The sequence below is a fragment of the Crocodylus porosus genome, unplaced genomic scaffold (assembly GCF_001723895.1).
Source record: "Crocodylus porosus isolate Cpor-Errol unplaced genomic scaffold, CroPor_comp1, whole genome shotgun sequence".
Classification (NCBI taxonomy): domain Eukaryota; kingdom Metazoa; phylum Chordata; order Crocodylia; family Crocodylidae; genus Crocodylus; species Crocodylus porosus.
Window position 1 is genome coordinate 57,626,995 of NW_017728931.1, and position 23,151 is coordinate 57,650,145.

A 23,151-nucleotide genomic window follows, 5' to 3' on the forward strand; every position below is an offset into this window, starting at 1 on the left:
ATTTATTTAGTCACTTAACATTACCAGGTTGGTGTATATGAAAGTCTGTCTACTGCAAGTCAAAATGCTAAAATCACCACTGTACCTATACTCCTCCCAGAGATAATTTCTACAAACATTTCATTTTAAAAACACTTCCATATTTTAACACTCCAATAGTTTAAAAACATATTGATGCTTTGAGGTACCTGCATCTTTTGGTCTTCTGACAGTGACAGGATACATTTTAGGAAGCTTGGTCAATATGGAGATTTACTAATTATGGACCAGATCATGCTTGCACATAGAATACTAAATGAATGCATGTACAACCTAATTTAAAAGTATTTTCTTGTATCGGATTAGGGTTTGCATAGTAAATTGTAACAAATATTTAATCAAGAGGCAATCAGCAGATATCAGATTTTCAAGTTTTTGGTGATAGTTTGGTTGAACCCCAATGTCCAAGACAGCTAAAGTAGAAACCCAATGCACTGTGGATAAAGTAACACAAACTACCATGCTTTTAAAAATGACTAGTTTTGATATTGTAAGTGAAGAAATGTATTTAATAAATGAAAAGATCTTTCTGTTGAAAGAATAGTAGTAGCTGTGACTTCTGGAAGGTATGATGCTGGTAAGAGAGGTTGTAAAAATTCAGTCCTGAGGCCACTTTATATTTCAGTACCATTTATTTTGAACATGCAATGGAGCATGAACTGTGGGTCCAATTAACTCCTGTTAATCAGGAGTTATTCTAAGGCAAAATGATCTTAACCAGCATGTAAATCAGACCCTTACATGAAAAGACTGGTATATTTAAAAACTCAACAGAAATAAAAATGTTTAGCTTCTTACTGAATGCCTCAATCTCATTTCTCAATCTAACTCACATTTTATACTCCTGTAATCCAGGGAGCCACAAATTAGCCACACACACAATTTAAGTGTCAATTGACACTTAAAAATAATATGGATCCACTGCACATATCTATGTTAATAAGATTAAGGAATAAGAAAAAACATATTTTCACAATTTTTAAATTCATGACAACCTCTAGCAAACTGAAATGCAAACAAAAGAATTTGCATACTTATCCAGTCTACAATTACTTTTTTTATAGTATATATTTAGGAATTGGTCCAGAGTTTTGCCATCCAGATTTCCTCAGGTACTACTTCAATTTTTAGTGTTAATATAAATCTTCTAGATGTTCAACTCATAAGACAGGAAGCACAAAATGATTTGGGTTTAGTTATATTTATTGAAAACATGGTAGAAACATTGTGAATTGGGGAGCACAAATGTTTTAATTCACTTTATTCACTTATATAGATTTTCAAGATTCTTGCTCTATTTCTGTCCAGTCTATATATGGATTCCTTTGTTGCTTATTGGAAGGACAAGTATTTGCAGCTGTTACATTATGGCTGTATTTTGTTTCTTCAGGTGGCTTACACATGAGGAAAGGATGATGAGGGGGAATCCTCTTTGATGATGTAGCTGGCCGGTCATGTGGGAGGCAACTCAGCTGTGCCTACCCCTGATGTTTAGTTTTGCCTCTCTGATCTTGTTTTAAATAGAAGTGTAGCATCTTGGTGTGTAACCCCTGAGGAAAGCAGGATGGCCAAAACCTTGGGCTGATTCCTGTATGTATAATAAAAATAGCAGTTAGGAGAATGGATATGTAACTAGGTTTTCATCTTTGACTAGGAATAAGTTTTTTGTGGGAGATAGGAATCTCTTATCAAGCTAGAGTCTGATCTGTTTTTACAAATCCAGATTAACTCCAGGTTTCAACAAGTTAACAACAGTGTATTTAAGATCAGAATTTTACTAATCTTTTTCAGTGTTTGTACCATTTATTAGCTTTCTAGTACCCAAACTAATGTGTTTATTATTATTTGTTTCTGAATAATCATAGATTGAATATTTCATTTGAGATTGTCCCAAATGCTTTGAATCACGTTAGTGCTTTTTTGTGAAAAAGTAGAAAGATCTCTCAGGTTCTTTTATCAAAAAAAGAAAATCAGATCTACAAAAGTACACCCTATTATGTGAGTTCTCTTCAGAAGATCAGTAGACATGTACAAACTTGTACCCTATATTTTGTTAAATTTCTATCCAAATTATACAGAGATGGTTAAGGACATATACTACTTCTGAAGAAAGCAGTATTTTTAACTTTATTGTTTTAGGTTGAGAAAACTATTTAGAACACTTTAAAAAACTAAAACACTCCAAAATATCTATCATCTCCCCAAAACCTGGAATTTGAAGAAACTGAAGTGAGAACAGTTCAAAAGAACTATATGTGTATAGTTTGCTAAATCTTGACCACTAAGGGAAAGGGATCATGATACCTGCCTATAACTCTCAAGGATTTCTAAGTTGCGCCATAGTGCACCATGAGCAGCTGGGGCTGGGACTCCCGCAGCTGTAGGACTCTCCATCCCAGTGCTTTAGGGCTGCCACCAGGATGGAGAGCTCTGTAGCTGCGGGACTCTGTCCTGGTGGTTGTGGGGTGCCACCAGGAAGAAGAATACCCTCAGCTGCAGGACTCCCAGCCACCGGCTATACATGGTGCATAGCTGGGAGCCTGGTCAGTTGACGGGGCCCCCAGCCACAGGGGCAGACCTTGCTACACTTGTAAATATAAGCTGGATAGCAACTGGCTATAAAGTTAGTATAAATTTTTCAGGTCTAACCTTATAGCTAGTTAGGCGTTTTAGCGGCACAATAAGTATTCTGCATGTAGCTGGTCTCAGTTAATTAACCAGTTAATTGTGCGATATATGAAATGTGTAGAGGGGGCCTTAGAGTCTTGTCCTTCCTTGTCATAGAGGGCAGGACAATTTTTCCTCATCTTTATGGCAACCTGTCAAATATTTGAAAATACTATGCAATCCTTAATCTCTTTTTGTACAGTCTAAACATATACAGTTCCTTCAGCCTACCATTGGAGTGTATAGCTTACACTCCAATACCTTTTTTAGCATTGTCATTTACCTCTGGACCATCTCCAGTTTCTCTAAACTTTTTAAAAATGTGTGCTAAAAATTGGACACAGGATTCCAGTTGGAGACTACTAGTGCTAGCTAGAATGATACTATCATTCTGTCTTGCATACAATGCTTCCCTTAAAGCAACCTAAAACTGTATTTGATTTTGTTTTACAATATCACACTCATGAGATTGCGATCCATCATAACCCCTAGATCATTCTTCACTATGTTACTGCCAAGCCAATTATCCCTCATTCTGTATGTGTATATTTTGTTTTTCTTCCCCATGTGTAATAGCTTATATTTCTCTTTCTTGAATTTCATTATCTACAGTGCATTTCTCCAATTCATCAAGATGCCTTTAATTTTAATCTTATCTTCCAGTCTGCAATCCCTCCTAATTCTGTGCCATCTGTGATTTGAACAGTATCCTCACTATGCCTGCATTAACATATTTCCCAAAGTGAACATGGTAAACAGCAATGGACCCAAGACAGACTTCTGTGGAATGCCACTTGAGACCTTCTGACATTGATCCATTAATAGTCACTCTTTGCCTGTGGTTATACAACCAATTATATATCTACTTAATTTTATCCAGCCCTTATTTCTTCAGCTTACTTATAAGAATGGCATGTAGGAATGCACTGACAATCTTATGAAAGTCCACTTCATCCCTCTTATCCACCAAACCAATTACTCTGTCAAATACAGAAATCAAATTGGTTTGGCATGAACTGCCCTTTATAAATCCATGTCAGTTACTGGCTGGCTACCCCTCCATCCTAGGCAGAAAGCATAAGCCAGACAAAGGCCCAGTGACACAAAATGCAAGCAATAGCAAGAGATAGTCAACAGGCCAACTAATAGGACAGTGAGTGGGAGGTTGCAGGGGGATTTTCCTTATCTGCAGTTCAATACCTTTTTTTTTTAGTGTAAGACTGCTGAGCAAAAGTGTAAGAGGGAGAGAGGGATTTTTTTTGTTCCAAAGAAGCTGCACTGTAATGGCTAGAAGACACAATAGCAAAACTGTTATTGCTGCTTTGCCTCTACCTGTTAAGGACTTGTCCACATGCCACCTCCAACTTCTGAAGCTTCCACCTAGGTCGCAGCCTCACTGTGTGAGAAATACGGCCTGCATGTCTCTGCTAATGACAACAAGGTGGAGGTGGTGGGAAAGAGAGAGGTCCTTACTGATGGATTCTCTCAAGAATATGATATGAGAGCTCAGGCATGAGGCCTGAAGAAGGAGGTCGTTAGGCTCTGATTTATCCATAAACATGGGGACAAGATGTAACAATCTTAAATTGCAACAAGGGAAATGTAGGTTGGATATTAGGACAATCCTTTTAAGTATATGGGGCATTAAGAAGCTATGGATGTTTTTAAGTGAAGGTAGACAAATGCTTTGGTGGAATAGTTTAGATAGGGATGATTGTGCCTTGAACAGGGGGTGGGGGGTAGACTAGATGACCTCCTTGGGTCCTTCCTAGTCCTAATATTCTATGATTTACAAATTAATGTTTTATAGCCTGGTCTAGCAACTTACTAGGTATTGAAGTAAGGCTAACTGGTCTACTATTTCCTGGGTCTCCATGGGAAGGTTTTCTTCTTTTAAATGTTAACACTATGTTTGCAATAGCAGTAGGTTAGCTTCCCCTTTTTTTCTTTTATTTATTTTGCAAGTCCTCTGATTGCAGTTTTTTTCTGTGAAGACTGAAACAAAGTAGGCACTGAGCAGCTGCACCTTCTTTGATCTTCTCCACCAGGTACAACATTGACAGTTTTTTTGGTTTTTCTTTTTCATCTGACATTTCTAGACTCTCTTATTGTCTTTCATCCCCCTTGCAAGCTGCAGCTGATTTTCTGCTTCTGCTTTCCTGATTTTTGTTCCTATGTATTTCATGGCATATAGGGTCTGATTTAGGGTGCAGTAAGACTAAATAGGAAAGCCTTAGGATCTCTGAGACTAATTTTAATAGGAGGAGGCCCTGGGCCTGACTAGACTGAGTTTGGCATAAGTAGGCCTGACATTAATAGATAACTGAGACATGAACTTTATCATTCATGTTCAAGAAAATGTACTTAGGTGGTAAACAAATATGTGCAGTAGGACATGGATATTTTAATAAGAATGTTAGAAAAAGAAAGGGGTTACAAAAATGTGCTGAAATTCTTATTATAATCCATCTTACCCCCCTTATCCACCAAACCAATTGCAATGTCAAAAGAAGAAATCAAGCTCATCCTAGGCAGAAAGCTTTGGTCAGCCAGAAACTCAGTAACACAAGTGCTGAGTGACACCTCACCCCAGCTTGAATTCTGCTAAGATGTCTTATGTGTTTCCAGCCTGACTTGCAAAATTCCCTACCCATCTACACTTGGCTTACTGTAAATGCTCAGAAGTGGTCCACAATGGCCATTTAGGTGTCTAATCCAATATCAGTAACAGATCCAGAAATTGGGACAAGGGGATAGGTCCCCCCCTTTGTTTGTACTGTTCATGCATAATTAGCTCTGACCTCACTGCCTGGTCAATGTAGGTTCTTACTGGAGCTCCATTCACCTCTGAGTTCACCAGCTGAATGGGAGAGAGTCTGACCAGAGCTCCTGCTTTCAGGCAGCTGCAGAGTCCGGGGAGTGAACGCGGCTGCTGTTAGCCCCTCTCCTCCCTCACCCGGTAAAAGCAGGAGCTCTGAGCAGACCCCCACACAAAGAGCTCTTGTGCAACATAGCCAAAGGGATCTGACTGGGACGCTTCACTTCTTTAAAATCTGCCCCTTTCTGTGGACGAGCACACGTTTTACAAAAGTCTACTAAACTACATTCATGGGAAACCCATGTGTGAGTAGTGTAGTAGTGGTGCTCATCTTTTGATTCTTTGAGCGGTGTGGCAGTTAAGAAAACTGGAAACCTGGGTTGTGGCTTAAGTTGGTAGCATCTTAGAAGTGAAATAGAATCTGGGTCTTAGATGCGCAACTAATACAGATCACAAACGTAAGAGGTAGAATAGGATCTGGTACTTCAACCTATTCTCTATTTTTCTTTCAACAGACATCAGGGAAGCTAAAATCCCTCATTATTACTCATATCTATTAGATATTCTTTTTACTTGGTTGAAAATGCCTTATCTGCCTCCTCTTCCTCCACCCACTATAACTTTATTCTTCTTCTTCTAACCCTTTTACCTCAACCACTCAACAGAACTCCTTCTCTCTTCCTCTTAGATCTGAGAGCAAGTGTATACATTCCTGACATACAATGCAATACCTTTTTTCCCTCTTTTTTTACCTGTTTTTATTTTTCAGGAACAAGCTATGTCCTTTCATGTTGATAGTCTAGTTGTGGGAATTAGCCCAACAAGTCTCTGTAATGCCAAATGATTCATATATTTTTTACATGCTAGGACTGCAGCCCATCCTGTTTGTTCCTTATATTCCTTTAATTGATATAGAGGTGCTGAAGGAGCATTGGAGACATTCCCACTGTTTTCCCCCTTGAATTTCTTTAGCCTTTCCCCCAATGTCTTTTCCAGAATTTAGCTCTTTCTCCCTTCATCCTAATTAGGTTATTGCTGAAGTCCCGCACAGAACCTAATTTAAAAGCTCTTCTCATCAGATTTGTCAGATTCTTCCCTGTGACCTCCACAATTGACTGTGTTTCTCCTGAACAGAGGCAGCAAAATGGATTTATAATGTTGTATATTGTTATAAACCCATTGCTCACAAATTTAGCACAGGGATATTTATGTTCATTTTTTATCTAAAATACATTTCAATTGCAATCTTCAATCAACAAAATCTATTTTAAAATGATCTACACTCAGAACTATGAGACAAGTTTTTGGAGCACAAATATTATCTGACTTTAGGAAACTTATAAAAAAAGGTTTGAGTACAAAACCAAAATTTAAATCATCAAAATGATTTAGGCTAATCTTCTATCTACATCATTTTTACTGTATTAAAGGATAATATCATGAGGTTGTAGGGACTAAAATAAACTGAGATGTCTCTCAAATGCCTTAAATAACCTAAAATAAAATAGCTGGGTATTTAGTCAACAGATGCACACCTGTTGACTAAAATCCACGTTGTACATTCACCAACACCAAAAGAGTTAAGAAACTAAAGTATAATTACTTTGTGCAGGGCTGTTCAAATATACTGTAGGCAGAACAAGTAGTTGCCTAGGGCAACAAAATGTTTAGTGACTATTTATTTTATCTGTTTTTTTGCATGAAGGATTGTGGGCTGTAAAGGGGGCTTGCTTTCTAGCATGCTTAAGGGCAGTAAGAATACTCAGGGTGGGCTTGAGGTTATTATTCTGCTGTTGTACACCCTAAAACAAAGATACAGTTCTGAAACCTCACAAAGGAACCTAGTCTCATGATACTGAGATTTAAGAGTGGATAGAGCAATTTATTTTCATCTTGAATCCTGGAAAATTTCCTTAGGATGTTTCCAGGGCACATCATTTGCTGCAGTAAATAGACAGAGTCTGTGTAAAACATATATCTTGCATAATAAATGTATCATTTACACTACATACTGTGTTACAGGACAAGAAAATGATCCTGCAAGTAGAACATAATAGGTGCTAAAATTGCTCAGCTTTGATTATTACTGTTTAAGACTGCTGCCAATCAGCCATTTCAGTACCTGATTACAATCTGTTTTGTAGAGAGTGTTGGGGGAAGCTGGTAAGGAGAAAGAAGAAAGAGAAAGAGAAATTGATTTGTTTTTAAGAGTTCTAATATAAAAACAAACATCTGCTTATCAGGAGAGGTATAGGTGGCATTATTGATATCAGTGATAGTGACATTCTTAAAATTAAAAACTTTAATGGGAAACTGGAAACTTCGGTTAGAGAATATGAGTTCCAATTCCCTGGATTGCTAAACCATCTATACCATGCACCTCTGATTTAGTTAGTCTATAAGGTGCAAATCTACCCTGCCTTCTGCCAGACTTCAGACTAACACAGCTAACTACCACTCGCTAGGTCTGCTAAATCAAACATATTATGATAGATGTGGTGTTTGTTCTTTTTAACCAGAAAACATTAGATATTTTTATTAAATTGACAACTGCAAGAAAATAGCATACGTAATGTTAAACTGATTATTTCCGATTTTCTTACATTGTCTTATTCCACTGCTTTCTGAAGTGAAATTGTATGAAGATGGATAACAACAGACTTAGTACTTTACCAGCAAAGTATTTATAACACCGATGAGATCCACAGGGGAAATGCTCCATCTCTTTTGCTCCCCTTCTATGAGTAACTCAAATTGAACAAACTACTTCATTTTAAAATGATGAACTCTTTACCACCAATTTTACTTTGAGTCTGAGTCCTGCTGAGACCCAACATAAAGTAGGAGGAAACAGTAGTGCAGGGGAAGATTTAAAAAAAACTGTAAAGGCTTGCACTGCAACTTGACCTTTAGTTAGTATCAGTGAAGGCTAAAGATATATATTGAATAGGTGCCTCTTCTGTATTACCATCAAGAGTTGGGAGAACATTTTGTGCATCAGACCAACCAGTAAGTACATAATCATGGTCCTCAGAAAGTCATGTCAGTTATAGAAATCTTAGTGTGGGAATCCCATGAAGCAAGTGTAACCTCCACAGAAAATCCAAAGGTAGTGAAGTAAATTGTTATGACATTTCACTAATGGCTGTGGGATATCACATATAGTTAACCACCTATTGGAAATCTGAGAGAAGATAGCAATATTAAAACCATAAGAGAAACATTTGAAAGACATGCAACAACCACAGATGCTGGTGAAATAAAAGATTGATAAAGTCATTACCATTACTTGAAGTGGGAAGGAAAGTATAGCAAAAGGTCATAGACCACCCACGATCAAAGGCAAAATTCAATGGAGCAAATGTACCTATCTATATGACTACATTTTTTGAGCAAAAGAAACTTAAAAGTATAATACAAAGACCTTTCAGAATCTTAGTAAGCAGCCTGGATGAGTCAAATGCACAGGATCATAGTATGGGGAAATAAATCACATTATATAGTCTTTAGTGCAATGTGCTTATTGAATACAAATAAATCACGGATAGTATTTCAAAGAGAAAAACTAGTCACCTAGGAGCTGTCCTTTGGATTTTAAGTTGTATCAGCTTGGCCCAAATTAATTTTGTGCAGTGAAGTAATGTTCTATTAATTGTAGGAACTATAAAAGAAACAATACTAGTGACGTACTAATGATCTCTATATGTAAAATAATGGAACTGCAACTCAATCTGCTTAAAAGAAATCTTTAAAGACCTCATAAATAAATAGACATGAGCTACCTGGTTCCTTATTTAGTGTCATGGAATGGCATAATGTTCATATATATTTGTGCAGGGCAACAGACACATTCTCAATCATTTAATGCTGGCATATGATTCTGAATCATGTATGATGGAACAGCTCTTTTGGTTCTATACAACTGTGAGTTTCAATATAGAGACACGGTATCAAAACAGTGTACACAACAAATGAATTGGGAGGTCTTGGGAGGTCTTGCTATTGATAAAATCAAAACACACAAGACAGTCTCTATTATGGTGATTTCAGTGATAGTTTCTGACTGTATCATATCACTCACTCAACACCACAAAGTAGCAGCACCTTGAAGCATTGTGCCCAAATCAAAATTGGTGCATCCAAGATCCCCTGTACAGATGGTTATTGAAATATGTTGCATTCTACCAGACTGCTGCCTGGTACAGAAACAAGGTATGGTATTTTATTAGCAAACGTAGAAATATGGTAGGCTGTAGCACCACATGCATTTGACCACTTAAGAAAAACTAGCACTATTAATTGTTCTGAATTACTATGGGAAGAAAAACTAGCAGTATTAGTTGTTCTGAATCACACACTAGGACTTCAAGGACAAGGACTGTGATTGACATTTCTGTACATCAGGTTGAAGGGTTGAGAACATACTCCGATTCCTCTGCACTTTCTTTTCATCATACACTGAGCCAGCCAGGATGTGTTATTTTGATACACTGGTACTAAGTAAAAGCCATATAAGCAAAAGTGCATTTCTATGAACAAATTCATACTTTTCAAAAGGATGACTTCTAAAAATCCAATAACAAATAGCACTGTAACCATTTAGAAACTACTTAGCCTTTAGTACAAGTCTGATCCAAAAGACATAGAAGTAAATGGCTCTCCTAAAGTTACCTTATTACATTTTAAATACTCTCCATCACTAAACTAGGTATGGGAATTATTAACTTTTAATTATATCCTTTAAAAAAAAAAATGGAGTCAACAGTCACAGAAATCAACTCTGGCAAGTCTGACTAAAGTAATGACAAAAATGTGATCAGAACAGCAGCCTATAGAAACCAGAGAACATGTTCTAATATAGGAGAAAGTGCTTCTACAGAAGATGCACGTAGAAGATTTGCCACTCTCAAACATAAATAACATTCAGCAACCTCCAAACATCTTTTTAACAGAAAAATTATCAAAAATCAGAGTTCTGAGAATCTATTATCATATTTATTTGACAATAAGAAGACCCTGAATATAAGATGACACCCAAATAATTAGATTCTATACATGGAAAAGGTATACATGGGAAAGAAAGACACAGCCCAGCTGTGGGAGCGAAGGGGAAATTGGTATGTATGCAATATAGTGGCTCATCTTGACTTGAAAAAGAGTTGGCACTGAGGGGAGCTGCACTTGGCACTACGATGGGTCTGGACAGACATTACACATAAACTGGTTTAAGTGATCAGAAACTGGTTTAAACCTGTAACAGAACAGATGTTCACTGCACATAAACCAGTTTGAAAGTGGCTGAACTTGGTTTGAAATGTAGTATCAGACTTAACTGATTCAGGTCAAATTGGTTGATAAAATTTCTGTCCCAGACCCTTTGCTGGTTTAAGCTAAACCAGACAGCCCAAGAATCCCAGCAGGCTCTTTGGGCTGGGCTCTCTACTGTGCAGCAGAGCTGGCCCCTCTCCTTTGCTACCTGGCTGGAGCTTGGCAGAGACTTACAGGCACAGCAGGGTCTGCTCTCTTCCCTGTACCCTCCTACTCTCCCTCATACCACTCACTGCTTAAGCAGAGATCCCTTCCTCCTCTCTCCCACAGCACAAACTGTAGCCAGCATGTGGTATGCTAGCAAATGCTACGTAAGGCACATAAAACAGTGTCTACCTAGGGCTTTTTGGAGGCAATCGACAGCTCAGATGGTAACATCCCTGCATTCCTTCCTTTGGAAAAGGCAGATGAGGTTCTTTGGGTAAATCTGATCTCTTTTATTAGACCAACTAAATAGTTGGAAAAAATTTTCTTAGCAAGCTTTTGGGTTTAAAAACCCTTCATCAGGCTGAGGAAGCATCTGCAGTTGGTGTGTACTTTTCCTGGATGGAATGAATAGTAAGGAAGACAGAGGCTGGTATGCATTTTCCTTTGGAAAAAGATGTTTAAGAAGAGCTTGTAGAGTGAGGCTTTGTTTTTGATGGGGTGTTAAATACTGATAACAGAGCTGATAAATGCTCTGTTGTCAAGGGGGGGGGGTCCCTCCCTAATTACAGTGTCCTACCAGGGCCTGGCCACACCCCGCTCAGCTCAGTCCTGTACAAGGGAAGGGAGGGCTGCTCTCGCACCCCCCAGCTTCTAGCCTGAGCCACTGCAGGCATTTGCCTGCATTTCTGGGATGTCTAACTGATTACACAACTGGTTTAGCCTAGCCACATTAGACTAACCTGCAAAGATTGAATCAATTCAGGGTCAAGCTTTTTGAATGTCTGTCCCTAGCCTATAGGTTTTATTCAGATGGGCTGCACTAACCTAACCTTGCGGTAATTTTCTATCAGCATCTCAGCCTTTTTGGCTAAGATTAAATGTAGCAACCCCACCTCTGCATCCGATGGACTCTAAGAGCACCTCTCCAACCACAGACCACTCCACTCCACCCAGCAAGGACCCCCATGACAGGACTTTATGGACTGAGTAACTTCTTCAACCTACTCCTTCTACTGCTATGGACTATTGTACAGGTTTGTGTGCATCTATCTTCTTTCTCCCTAAGCATCAGTACCCCTTCCCTCTCCTTCCCCCATCCCTCCCCTTCCCACATCCAGACTCAGTTGGCTAACACTGTACTTTCTGTAACCTAGTTGCATTCCCCTCCTCACCCCTATCCCTCTTATATTAGTCCCTCACTCGGGCACTCTGTATTTCCCTTATGGCTTTGTCATTTTTGTTTCATGACTCTTAACATTTTCTAATTAAATTCATTTTTGGCACCAAGGGGAGGGTGTCAGGGCTGACTCTGGCCCTCCCAGTGCCAGCCTGATACTGCAGTACCTCCAGGCCTGGTGCCAGCTCCCCAAGGAGAGAACACCCACCCATTATTTGTTTTCTTTTTTAGGCCTAAAAAAAAAAGTTTCCATCAGCAAGTATCCATTTTTTTAAGGGCCACACACAAAAAATGTGGTAGGTTCCTGTCAGCATGTCTGCCATATACTTTATAATCATACTCAGTGTTGGTTGTATTTAATTAGCTTCATAGCTGATTTCCAGTACTGAGACATATTGCTTTTGGCAGCAATTTAATGATAGACAACGTATTTAATGAGTTTTCCTTGTATGTAAATGCAAGTTGAGGGGCTTTTTTCCCCTACGCTGAGGGGGAAAAAAACCTTGTCTTATATTCAAGAAAATATGTTACTTACACAAAGCAACAATCTTTGAAGCACTTCTCTGAACCAAGAATGCAGAAATCATTTGAAAAGCAATTACAGTTGCTCTTATGAGTTCCCCTAACAGTCAGAAACGAATGTTCTAGTAGAATCTAAAGGGCTGTGGCTCTAAATATCCAGTTTCTTTCTGCTATTTGAAATCTAGCACAAGACTGAAGAAGTGAGGTAAAAGACTGGCAGATGTGGTTCTAAAGAAACAATATTGTCTGAGAATGCCAGTTACTGATAAGTAACCTTTCATTCTCCTTCAGAAATTGCCTCTGCAGATTGGCACTGTTGGGAGATTAAGAAGTAATAACAGCAGGAGAAGAACTGAGTAATTCACTGAACAGAGACTGAAGAAGCATCTGATTTAGGCCCAGGATAGAAAGAACAAAGCTCAAGAAAAGTATAGACTGAGCTCTGTATGGCATCCTTCCAAATGCACAAATGTCAAGTATATAATATGGATTTTTGTAGTCAAGCCGACTCTGCTCTATTGGAGTAGACTGTAATGCTATTTAGTGAGGCACTAGCCGATTAAAGCAAATGTGAATGCAGAGTGGTCCATTTTGAAACTCTGAAAAATGTGATCTATTTTGAAAATTTCCAAACAGAGACTATGCCCTTGAAATTCTAGGCAGCTTTGAAATGTGTTTCAAGTGGTAGCCTAAAGCCCCTAAAACTTATCTTGTGGAGTCTCCCAGCACAAGCTGTGTGATTCTGAGATGAGGAAGGGAGGCGGGTTGGTGCATAAATAGGATATTTTAAAAATACCTTCTGATCCTAATTTTTTCCCTCAAAATAACATCATCTTCTACCTGGTAATCTCTGTCAAAGGTTGGTCAGCTATAAATGCATAAATTTATATTTTCCTTCTAGTTTAAATAGTTCCAACCAGGAAATTACATTTTAACTAAAAAGGAACATTCCCTAATGGGCTTAAAGTATGGATATACAAGTCTGATTTAAAAAAATCTAAGAAACCACGTAGGTAGGCAATAATCTACCAGAAGATAAAGGCTGGGTCATCCATGTAAAGATATTTTAAACTCTATTTTAGTAGACTGTAAAAAACTGAAGATTCTCATATAGCAGGGATACTGAACCTTTAACTGCAGATAAACTAATGAAGTTGGGACCTAAGGATGAAATAGACCTCCAAGGCCACTGAACGTCCCCTGCATTCACGAGCAACTCTTCACCCCAAAGTGTCCAAAAGAACACCTTCTATGTTCCCTTTCTCTCAACATAGCCCCACGGCACCTAGGAAAAAAACCCTACAGTGTGCCACAGGTTGATGATGAAGGAGGAAGGAAGAGAACTGCCTTTGCCTTACCACAGCAGTGACAGGAAATTAGTTTAATGTATTCTCAAGAAGATAAATAAATTAGACTTCTTAGGGGAGACTCAGCAGTGCTTAATACATGATTGAAAAAGACTGAGGACCTTTCTGTTATTAGTCACACAGAAAAGCATTTACTTTCTAGAGTACAGTGCTTTACTTTAGATAGATCAAGGGACTTCAGAAGAATGTACATAACCTTTCAGCAGGACAGACTGATTTCTGGAAAAGGTCCGAAATATTCCACACAGCTAGATAAATTGAACCTGAATCAATTATTAGCATTTGATTTTGCTTGTCACCTAAAATACCTGGGAGACAAGAGCAGAAACAATGGAAATCCCATTTTCCAGGAAAAGAGGTGCGAGTATTTATTCTGACAAGTCCAGGCTAGGGCAATTAGAAGAATGCAAGATCCATATCTTACTTTCCAGAAAAACTGATGAAGGAGGATTAGGGGAGAGATATACATTCTTGATCCTTATAGAGGAGATATCAATCCAGTCAAGTTTAAATTCCAGAATCAATTGCCCCTCAGAAGGGATGATGATGAAAGTTTGAAGCCAGGAAGAAACAGAAATGTGTAGTACTTTCTTGGGGATTTTTAAAATCCAACTTTTTGAAAAAGGTTTTTCCAAGGTGCTAGAAAAAGAAAGCGATTAAAAAAAACCAAAGGAAAGAGCCACTGAATCCATATAAGACATGAGTTCATAGCTATTAAGCTGCATATCAGACGTGCTGCTTTGAGATAATGACATGGATGTAGAAACTACAACAGTTAAAGGGCAAGGCCTCTGCAACTGATGAAAAGTCAAACTGCTTCCTTCTCCATCTTTCTTAGAAAATTGCTGTCCACTTTCTTGAGGTGGAATAAGCTGAATGGTGACCATTCTGAAACTGCTGGAACTAGCACTGGAAAACAAGAGCAGTTCTTCTGTAGGAAGGTAGCAAAATGTAGAGTCTCCTTAGATGGCATTGTTTGGGTGCTCAACATCTCTGTGCTATCAAATGGAAGAATAGTTATCTACCTTAAGGTGGATGAAATCATTGCTCTCCACTTGTATCATACATTGTTACTATTAATATAATTATAGATCTGAGGCAGAGTCTAAAAACTCAAGGCCTTGAGCCTCAGGCGCATAAATGGACATTCACACGGAGGAAATAAAGGAATAAGGAATGTTTACCTTTCAAAAATTCCTTGGCAACTTCCCTCTGTCTTCCTGGAAGTGAAATCTAGAAGACTTTGCATGGAGCTAAGGAGGACTTCAGTTTCAAAGACCCTATTGATACTAACTGTAAAACCCTAGATCAAAAAGAAAAGGTGCTCATATCTGCAGTCATTATTATATGTGCTATTGGATATTTGTTCTGGGCCCAAGTGGGACACTGTGTCTTGTTTTTGACACTCTAAACTTTCAGCACCAAGCACAGCCAAACCAAAGTTATAAAATCAACTGAGTTTCATATCTGAGTCTTTTTTTTTTTCCCAGTGTCTAAATCTGAACTACTAGAAACTGAAGCTACAGAGCCACACTTATGTTTGGGACTTTATAGGTTCGTTCATTAAGAATATTTCCATTGTAAATTTCTATTTGATACCATCTGAACAAGAGGTAGAACTTTATGAGAAGAAATTCAAACAAACAGAATGGTATAAGACGGACATTTTTTCTGATGGACACAACATGCTTCAAAATCCCTATTTTCTTATATAGATGAGAAATTAAAACTGCAAAACATCAGTAAATACTCAGGGAAGCTAGAGTTTTGTTCCTTGAACAGTATTTTTTATATAACTCTTGATAATAACAACTAAAAACTAATTCACAAGAATTAACAAGGAAAAATGGAAGGGAGGAAAAAACAAATTAGCAGATTAATCTATTGAGTACTCCTGTACAACCTAGTCCAGAGTGTACATTGATAGCTATTGCTTTTTATTATTCTGGAGCTTATGGTAAAAAGGTATATGCTTGCAAATAGGGAGAAGTGGGAACAATTCCTAAAGGAAAACATACCGTGAAGTTGTAAATATTCTAGGACCATATTCAGATCTGACTTACATCAGTGTAACACAAGTATAATGCTGCTGACTTCAGTGTTGTTACTCCTCTTTACATGAATCTAAGCGAGTCAAGAATCAAGCCATTAGCCTTTAATGAAATTTTAATGATCCACCTGGGGGAGCTAAAGGGCAATTTGTTTCCAAATTGATTATGGCAAAATGTTCTGGATGCATAATTAATTTGGAGTATGTAATGTAGGTAGGGAACTGTAAGCCCATGACCAATTCCCTTTTCCCACTGGTACTCTGTGTAAATTTCTAAAAAAAAACAACCTTTTTTCAATTGCTTTTAATAATTCCAGACACATTTCTTTTATATACTTGAAACAAATCAAATTTGAGATGTCCGTATCCTGTCTTGGTATCAGCATGCAATATCCATTGAATTCAATAGTCTTTGGATATGTGTATAACTTAAGGCAGAATTTGGTCCTATCTGTTATGTATTTTCATGTTGATAAGCGGTTGTAGCTCACATTAAATGTAATGGGATTTTGTTTGGAGAATAAATTACAACTATCAGTAATATTTTCTTTCAGTTTATCTTTTTATAAGCCCGAGTCTTAAACTGTATCTGAGCTATGCTCTGAGCATCTCATGGGGTGGTGGGAGTTGGATTGATACCATTTTTGTGTCTTTCCTTTCCCATATCTAGGGCTAACTGGAACCTGGGCAGCTCCCTATTATAAGTCAGAGCAGCTGTTCTAGCTTATGCCTAGCTGCCTATAGCCCCCAAGAGGGCTTTTCTGGCAACCCAAGGTTGATGAGCTGAACAATCAATGTCGTAGAGCCTTCCACACTAAGTTCTAAGGTGCTAGATATAAAACCTTGTTAGTTTGTGAGGAGAAGAAAAAGTATGTGGCATAGGCACTCTTTGCCAGCTAGGGGATACTCTATAGACCAGCTTACCTGACAACATGTTTGTCACAGCAGATTCAAAGTCTTACCATAAATGTTTTAAAATGGAGAACAATTAATATATTTTTCGGTTTCATACAATAAAACCATGCTATTACATTATTGATTATAATGTTGGAAATTTAGATTTGCCCTTTAGTCATTATACAATAAATGTTGACAATTATTTCCATGTATTTTGTGTGTGTCAAATCTGTCTTACCTGATAGATAAGAAAGCAAGATTGAAAGCATGAGTAAGAGTGAAAATATTTTGTTTCAATACCATCATTTCTTGAGTACATCAAAGATAGCTTTGCTCTATACCTAGTTTGTCCTAGAAGAAATAAATTGTAAGCAATCTTATAAAAATAGTGTTGCTATACTCTTTTTAACCAAACTGGAAATAACATGTTTTGTAGTTGTCACCTTTGATATCACATAATTTTTAGGAAGGAAAAATGTTTCTCTAAGAATTAAAAATCCAGAAGCCAAAATTTAAACTGTGCTAATTAAGTTTCATGATTAAGACAATTCAAGCATATGAAAGTAAAAGGTATATTCAACTCAGGTACAGAAGCTATAATCATTAAGCGACAGGAACAGTACTTAAAATGTAATTCATAATGCAATTTCTTTTCATATTACACTTCTAATTGATAATAGAATAGATTGAAGTGTGTTTAAACTAAGTTTTTTTCTTTCATGCTGTAAACAAATCAACTTACATTCATTAGTTCAATCTCCCAGATTTTTTTCACTAGGTCCATCGCTGTATAGCCATTAATCAGAAAGGATTTGGTATAGTCACCCAGTTCAATGGAGTCCAGCCACTCAGCCACAGACGGCGGGTTGTAGCCATCATGACCAATTTGTTTCATCTGTAATATAATAACGACTAAGAATGACTAGAAATATTAATTAGTTAAGTACTTTTTAATACATCAATAACGTGCTCTGTTCTTTGGGACTGAGTTATTTTATTTTTGTCAATATTTCTCCAATGGTTACTAGTGTGAAAAAATGGAGAACTACTGGCATTTTGATTTACTTTTCTAAATTCGTCTGAGCTACCACTTAGTAAGAGCTGTGATTTTTTCTTTCAGAGACATCTCTGAATGACACAGTTGAAGATTTTAAAGATAGCTATTAAAGATAAAATGCATAAAATCTCTGCTTGTTCAGCTGTTTGTGATATGTTGTTTACATTAATTTTAAAGAAATATAGAAGAGTGGACCAAATGGCACATGGGAGGAGAAGAAAGACAGACTTATGAAACAGCCTCAGTGTGCAATAATATTATATGCACAATATCCTTATACAGAAGTTTAACTACTGCTAACTCAGTAATACAGTGCAGTGGTAAACTTTTAAGAAGATTTAGGAGGTTTAGCATGCCTTATATTTGGCACACAATCTATAGTGTTTGTAACAGTAATATAGTGCATGCTGGAAGCCATTCTCCCATTTTTGTCTGCTTATATACATTTCTACTTTAAAGGAACAAAGCGAGTCTGACAGGAACATAATACTATTGAGCTTAAGTTTGAAGAGAATGACAAAGTGATTTAAAAAGTAGAGATTTCTGAACTTAAAATCTTGCCTGAACGAATTTATTTCTTTACAGTTTATTTGAAATGCAATTTGAATTCAAGTCACTAAAAAAAAAAGTTTGCTTATTGAAAGCTGAAGTAATGCTTGCCAAAAATAAAAAGGACTGTCACTTCAAATAGTTGACAGGCAGCTAGCACATCAGGATCTTGATCTTATTTTGCTGAGGTTCCCAGAAGAAACAGACAAAACTAAGCATACTGTGCTATGGGGCTGGTCACAGTCGTCTTTGGCTCTTTGTTGCAGGTGCTAGATATAAAATTTAACATAAATCTTTCTAGGATGCCTGTGAGACTGACATCCTACATCATAAAACAGAAACTAGAGGTACCAGAGAATTAGTAATGGGATATTTAGCTTTTCTTCTTTACTTTTGCAACAGAGGGGCTGTATCTCTCTTGTCAACAAATGAGATTTAATATACAGCAAAACCTGTGATAACAAAACTGAGCTATGGATGACTTCAGTAGACTCAATAGATACCTATAGTTCTATTTAACAGAGGACAATGAAATACTGGAATCTGGTTTCATTCTCCTCTCTGTTTTGCTTTGTTGGAAACCTTGGCTCCAGGGTTTTGTTCTGCATGATCGCTGTGTCAGATCCAGAAACCTAGTTACTCTGATTCTGTGGCAGCTCACCTGAAAAGCTGCTGCAGCTTGCAAGAGTTGCAAGCCTCCCAGTTGGGATGCCCAGGTTTCTAGCTCCTCATCAATCTACCATATGGTCTGCAGAAATCCCGGGCCTGTGAGCTGGCAGGAAACAAGGCAAGGGTCCATCAAAAACTTGCCTAATTTCCACTAGAATTTAATTGGAATCAACCTTGTCTCATGGAATGTTTAAAATTTAGCAAACTGGGATAAAATGCTTAGTTGAATTTTTTTTCTGATGAATTCTAGCTTTATCTAAACCTGGACGAAGAAATATGCAATGTTCTTCATCAGAAGGCAAGATGAGATCAGCTAAGATTAAAGATAAATAAATGAAAGAGGGAACTTAAATGGTTCATCCACATCTCTCTCATATGATGCAAAGATGTACAAACCCCTTTGTGTCTGTGCTTATGAAAAAGCTGGTCTTTCAAAAGACCTAGGACCTGAAAACCAGGGGCCCTGAAACTCAGAAGGAAAGAACTTTCAAACCTGGAGGAGAAAAGCTGTATATCATACAGTCTTCGGGAGCATATCACTTTTAAAAACAATACTTTCACTATAATTAAGCAAAGGGAAGCATATTTCCCTGAACGTTTCATAGTAAAATGTGAAAGTAAATTCCTTATTTTGTTTATCATTTTCTTCTTTTTAATAAATCCTGATTTTAACATGATCTGACTTATTGCACGTTGCCCAGGAAATTTCATGCAGACTTCTCCAAAACAGTGGTAACCTATCAGTCTCTAAGGAAATGAAATGAAAGTTATGGAATTGCAAAATTTTCCACTCTCATGAAATAAGGACATAAATATCTTCCTCCATTATGGTGTTACATGGGTTAAAAATACAGGTGAAAAAAGGGGAAAAAGTTTAATAACCAAGAAGCTGAGAAAAAATGAGGTGCCTCCAAGGATTTCACTGTTTTGAACGTGGTGCCAACAGATGGAGACAGTTATCCACCGTTGACAATTGTTAGTTTCTGACACAAAATAAGAGATTGTCTACTAGGCAACTGTCTAACACCAAACCTGCTGACAAAACAAGTATCTTTGCTTTAAATCCTGGCTGAAAGACCAAATTTGCTTCCACAAAGCTCCAACTACTTTATTGTCCATAGGATATAATCTCTCCAGGTAATGGTCAAGGTATATGGGTTAGCTTTCAGTACTAGCACTCTAACAATTCTGTTTCCTACTGAAGTTACCAGTACCAGCTAATCTATTAGCTCTTACATAGGGGATGCTGAGAACTAGGCGTGTGCAAAACAGGCCCTATTCAATTTGGATTCGGCCCAGACCAGGGACAGTATTTTGATTTATTGATTCAGATCACTGTCCCTGATTCAATAAAGCCAGATCTGAATCTGAAGATTCAATGCTGATTTGGAGAACCAGTGATTCAGACATAGACACAGCTTTAAATGTTTTTTCTACATACCTCGATGTACCAGCGTGGTTTGTGAATGCTGCAATGTTGGGGCATATGGAGTGTCCCACAGGAGTGCGGGGGGGTCCTCCACGTGTTCAACGGTGAACCCAGTGTTAGATCATGTTAAAAATCAGTATTAACTTGGTGGGGAAGTACTTCTGGTCCAGTTCTGGGTTCACTGGGTAGCATGCATGGGGCCACTTCCGGGTCTGCTGGCGAATGTGTTGGGGAGCCACTTGCTTTTCTGTGGGACACTCCATGTGCTCCAGCATCGCAGTGTTCATGAGCCACCTACTACCTAGAGGTATGTAGAAAAAACATGCAAGGCTGTGCCCATGTCTGAATCTCTGAATCAATTCAGAGGGTTCCAACTTGATTTGGAGAAATTAAAGCGTCCTCTGATTTGGTTGGCAGGGGACTTGGCAGGGGTTATCGCAGGGCCCCTGGCATGGCTTTACAAGCACTCGTGGTGCTCTGGCCAGCTGCCGGATGACTGGAAGAAGGCCAATGTGGTCCCCCTCTTTAAAAGGGAAGAGGGAGGACCTGGGCAACTATAGGCCTGTTAGTCTTACTTCAATCCTGGGGAAGCTCTTTGAGAAGATTATCAAGGAGCACATCTGTGATGGGCCAGCAGCAGGGATGATGCTTAAGGGCAACCAGCACGGTTTCATTAGCAGCAGGTCCTGTCAGACCAACCTGATTGCCTTCTACGATCAGGTCAAAAAAGCATTGGACACAGGTGTCGCAGTGGATGTAGTTTTTCGGGACTTCAGGAAGGCCTTTGACACTGTGGGGATTGAGAGAGACCTTGTTCCCCTGAGCACCTCCCGGAGTAACAAGGAATAATAGCCATAAGTTGTTAGGGGGTAGGTTTAAACTAAACATTAGAAGGCACTACTTTACAGTCAGGGCAGCTAGGATTTGGAACCAACTTCCAAGGGAAGTGGTGCTGGCTCCTACCTTGGGAGTTTTTAAGAGGAGCTTGATGTTTACCTAGCTGGGGTCATTTGATCCCAGTTTTCTCTCCTGCCCAGGGCAGGGGGTCAGACTAGAAGATCTACAAGGTCCTTTCCAACCCTACCTCTATGTATCTATGTATCTAAGGTTCAGATTCAGAGATTTGGCCACCGAATTGGACTGAATCTCTGCTGAATCAAAACAGGGACTGAAGCACACACACAGCCCTATTGCAAACCTTCTGTTGAAATAATTTTTGATAGGCAATTGGACTTTTAAAAAATCTTTTTTCCTCCCATGGAGTATTTTGATTTTCTGTCAAAAAAACTAAACAGCTGAAAAACAAAGTATTTCTGTATAGAAGTATTGCCCCCATGTACTCCCCATAATGCTACCATAAACTGCGAAAGACTTGCTTTTTGTAACCTTCAGGATAGGGTTTTTGTTGCTGTTTATTTCTCTTGGCAGGATAAAATGTCTCATGCCTAATATGTCTTTTGCTTATGTCTGCCCATTTCTGCTTTTTTAGATCAGCTGCCACAGTGTCAAACATCTGGCCAGCAGGTGTAGTTATGCAAAAGGCATGGCATATTCTGATTCTGCAGATGGCATCTATGGCTTTGTATAGAATAAACACTTTCAAGCCATTTCTGTTACAAACATAACAATCAAGATATTAACTGACTAAACTAATAACAATGTTACTTTTCTGCAGATGCCCCTATTAACTCTCTGGAATATTAACATCAAAGCATAATGATGCTTTCTTCAAGGACAGCATTAATTATTTCATTGCTGATGCTGAATATTGAAGGGGGTAGGAATAAAGCCCAGGGGGTTAGGGATGGGATTTAAGGCATTACTGCATGCAAGGAAATGAGTAAGACAGGGTGAATATAAACTGAAATAGGGAAGAGAATTAAAAAGCAGAGGAGGCTGTATAAGAAAAGAGCAGAAACATTGCATGTGAATAAACTCTGGAATGTATTGCTCCCAGGCGTGCCATTTGAATGTGCACCCAGGGGCAAATAACTCCATAGCAACTGGCTCTAGAGTTTATTCATGTGCAGCACATGGAGCCTGGTCAGAGCAGCCCCAGCTGGTAGGGGTCCTCAGGGATCATCCTGCCAGCCTGGGACTGCTCTTACCAGGCTCCACATTCGGTGGACAAGCTGGCTGGGGCATAAAGGTGCTTCAGTGCGGGGCTAGCCACCAGGCAGCTGGTCAGCATCTACACATGCACTGCTGTGCATGAAAAAACTTCACAGCAGGGCAGTACTTGTATTTACTTCTGTGGAATTTGTTTACTTTCATGCACCCTAATAGGGGTGTACGTGTAGACGCTGAGATGTGGTGGGACTCATTGCATGACTGGGCGGTGAGTGTCAAGGGCTATAGGCTATACAGGAGGGACAGGATAGGAAGGAAAGGTGAAGGAGTAGCACTCTACATCAAGGAGGAATATACTTCCTCGT

General features: G+C 38.5%; 1 protein-coding gene across 9 annotated transcripts in view; it reads right to left on the reverse strand.

Moving 5' to 3' along the window:
* Positions 1 to 23,151, reverse strand: part of ANKS1B (ankyrin repeat and sterile alpha motif domain containing 1B) — an 837,577-nt gene that overhangs the window by 229,499 nt on the left and 584,927 nt on the right. For all 9 annotated transcript variants that reach the window (XM_019545115.1, XM_019545114.1, XM_019545113.1 and 6 more), the window contains one exon: positions 17,755 to 17,907. In XM_019545115.1, the coding sequence (XP_019400660.1) occupies positions 17,755 to 17,907 (153 nt within the window). The remainder of the gene's footprint in view (positions 1 to 17,754; positions 17,908 to 23,151) is intronic.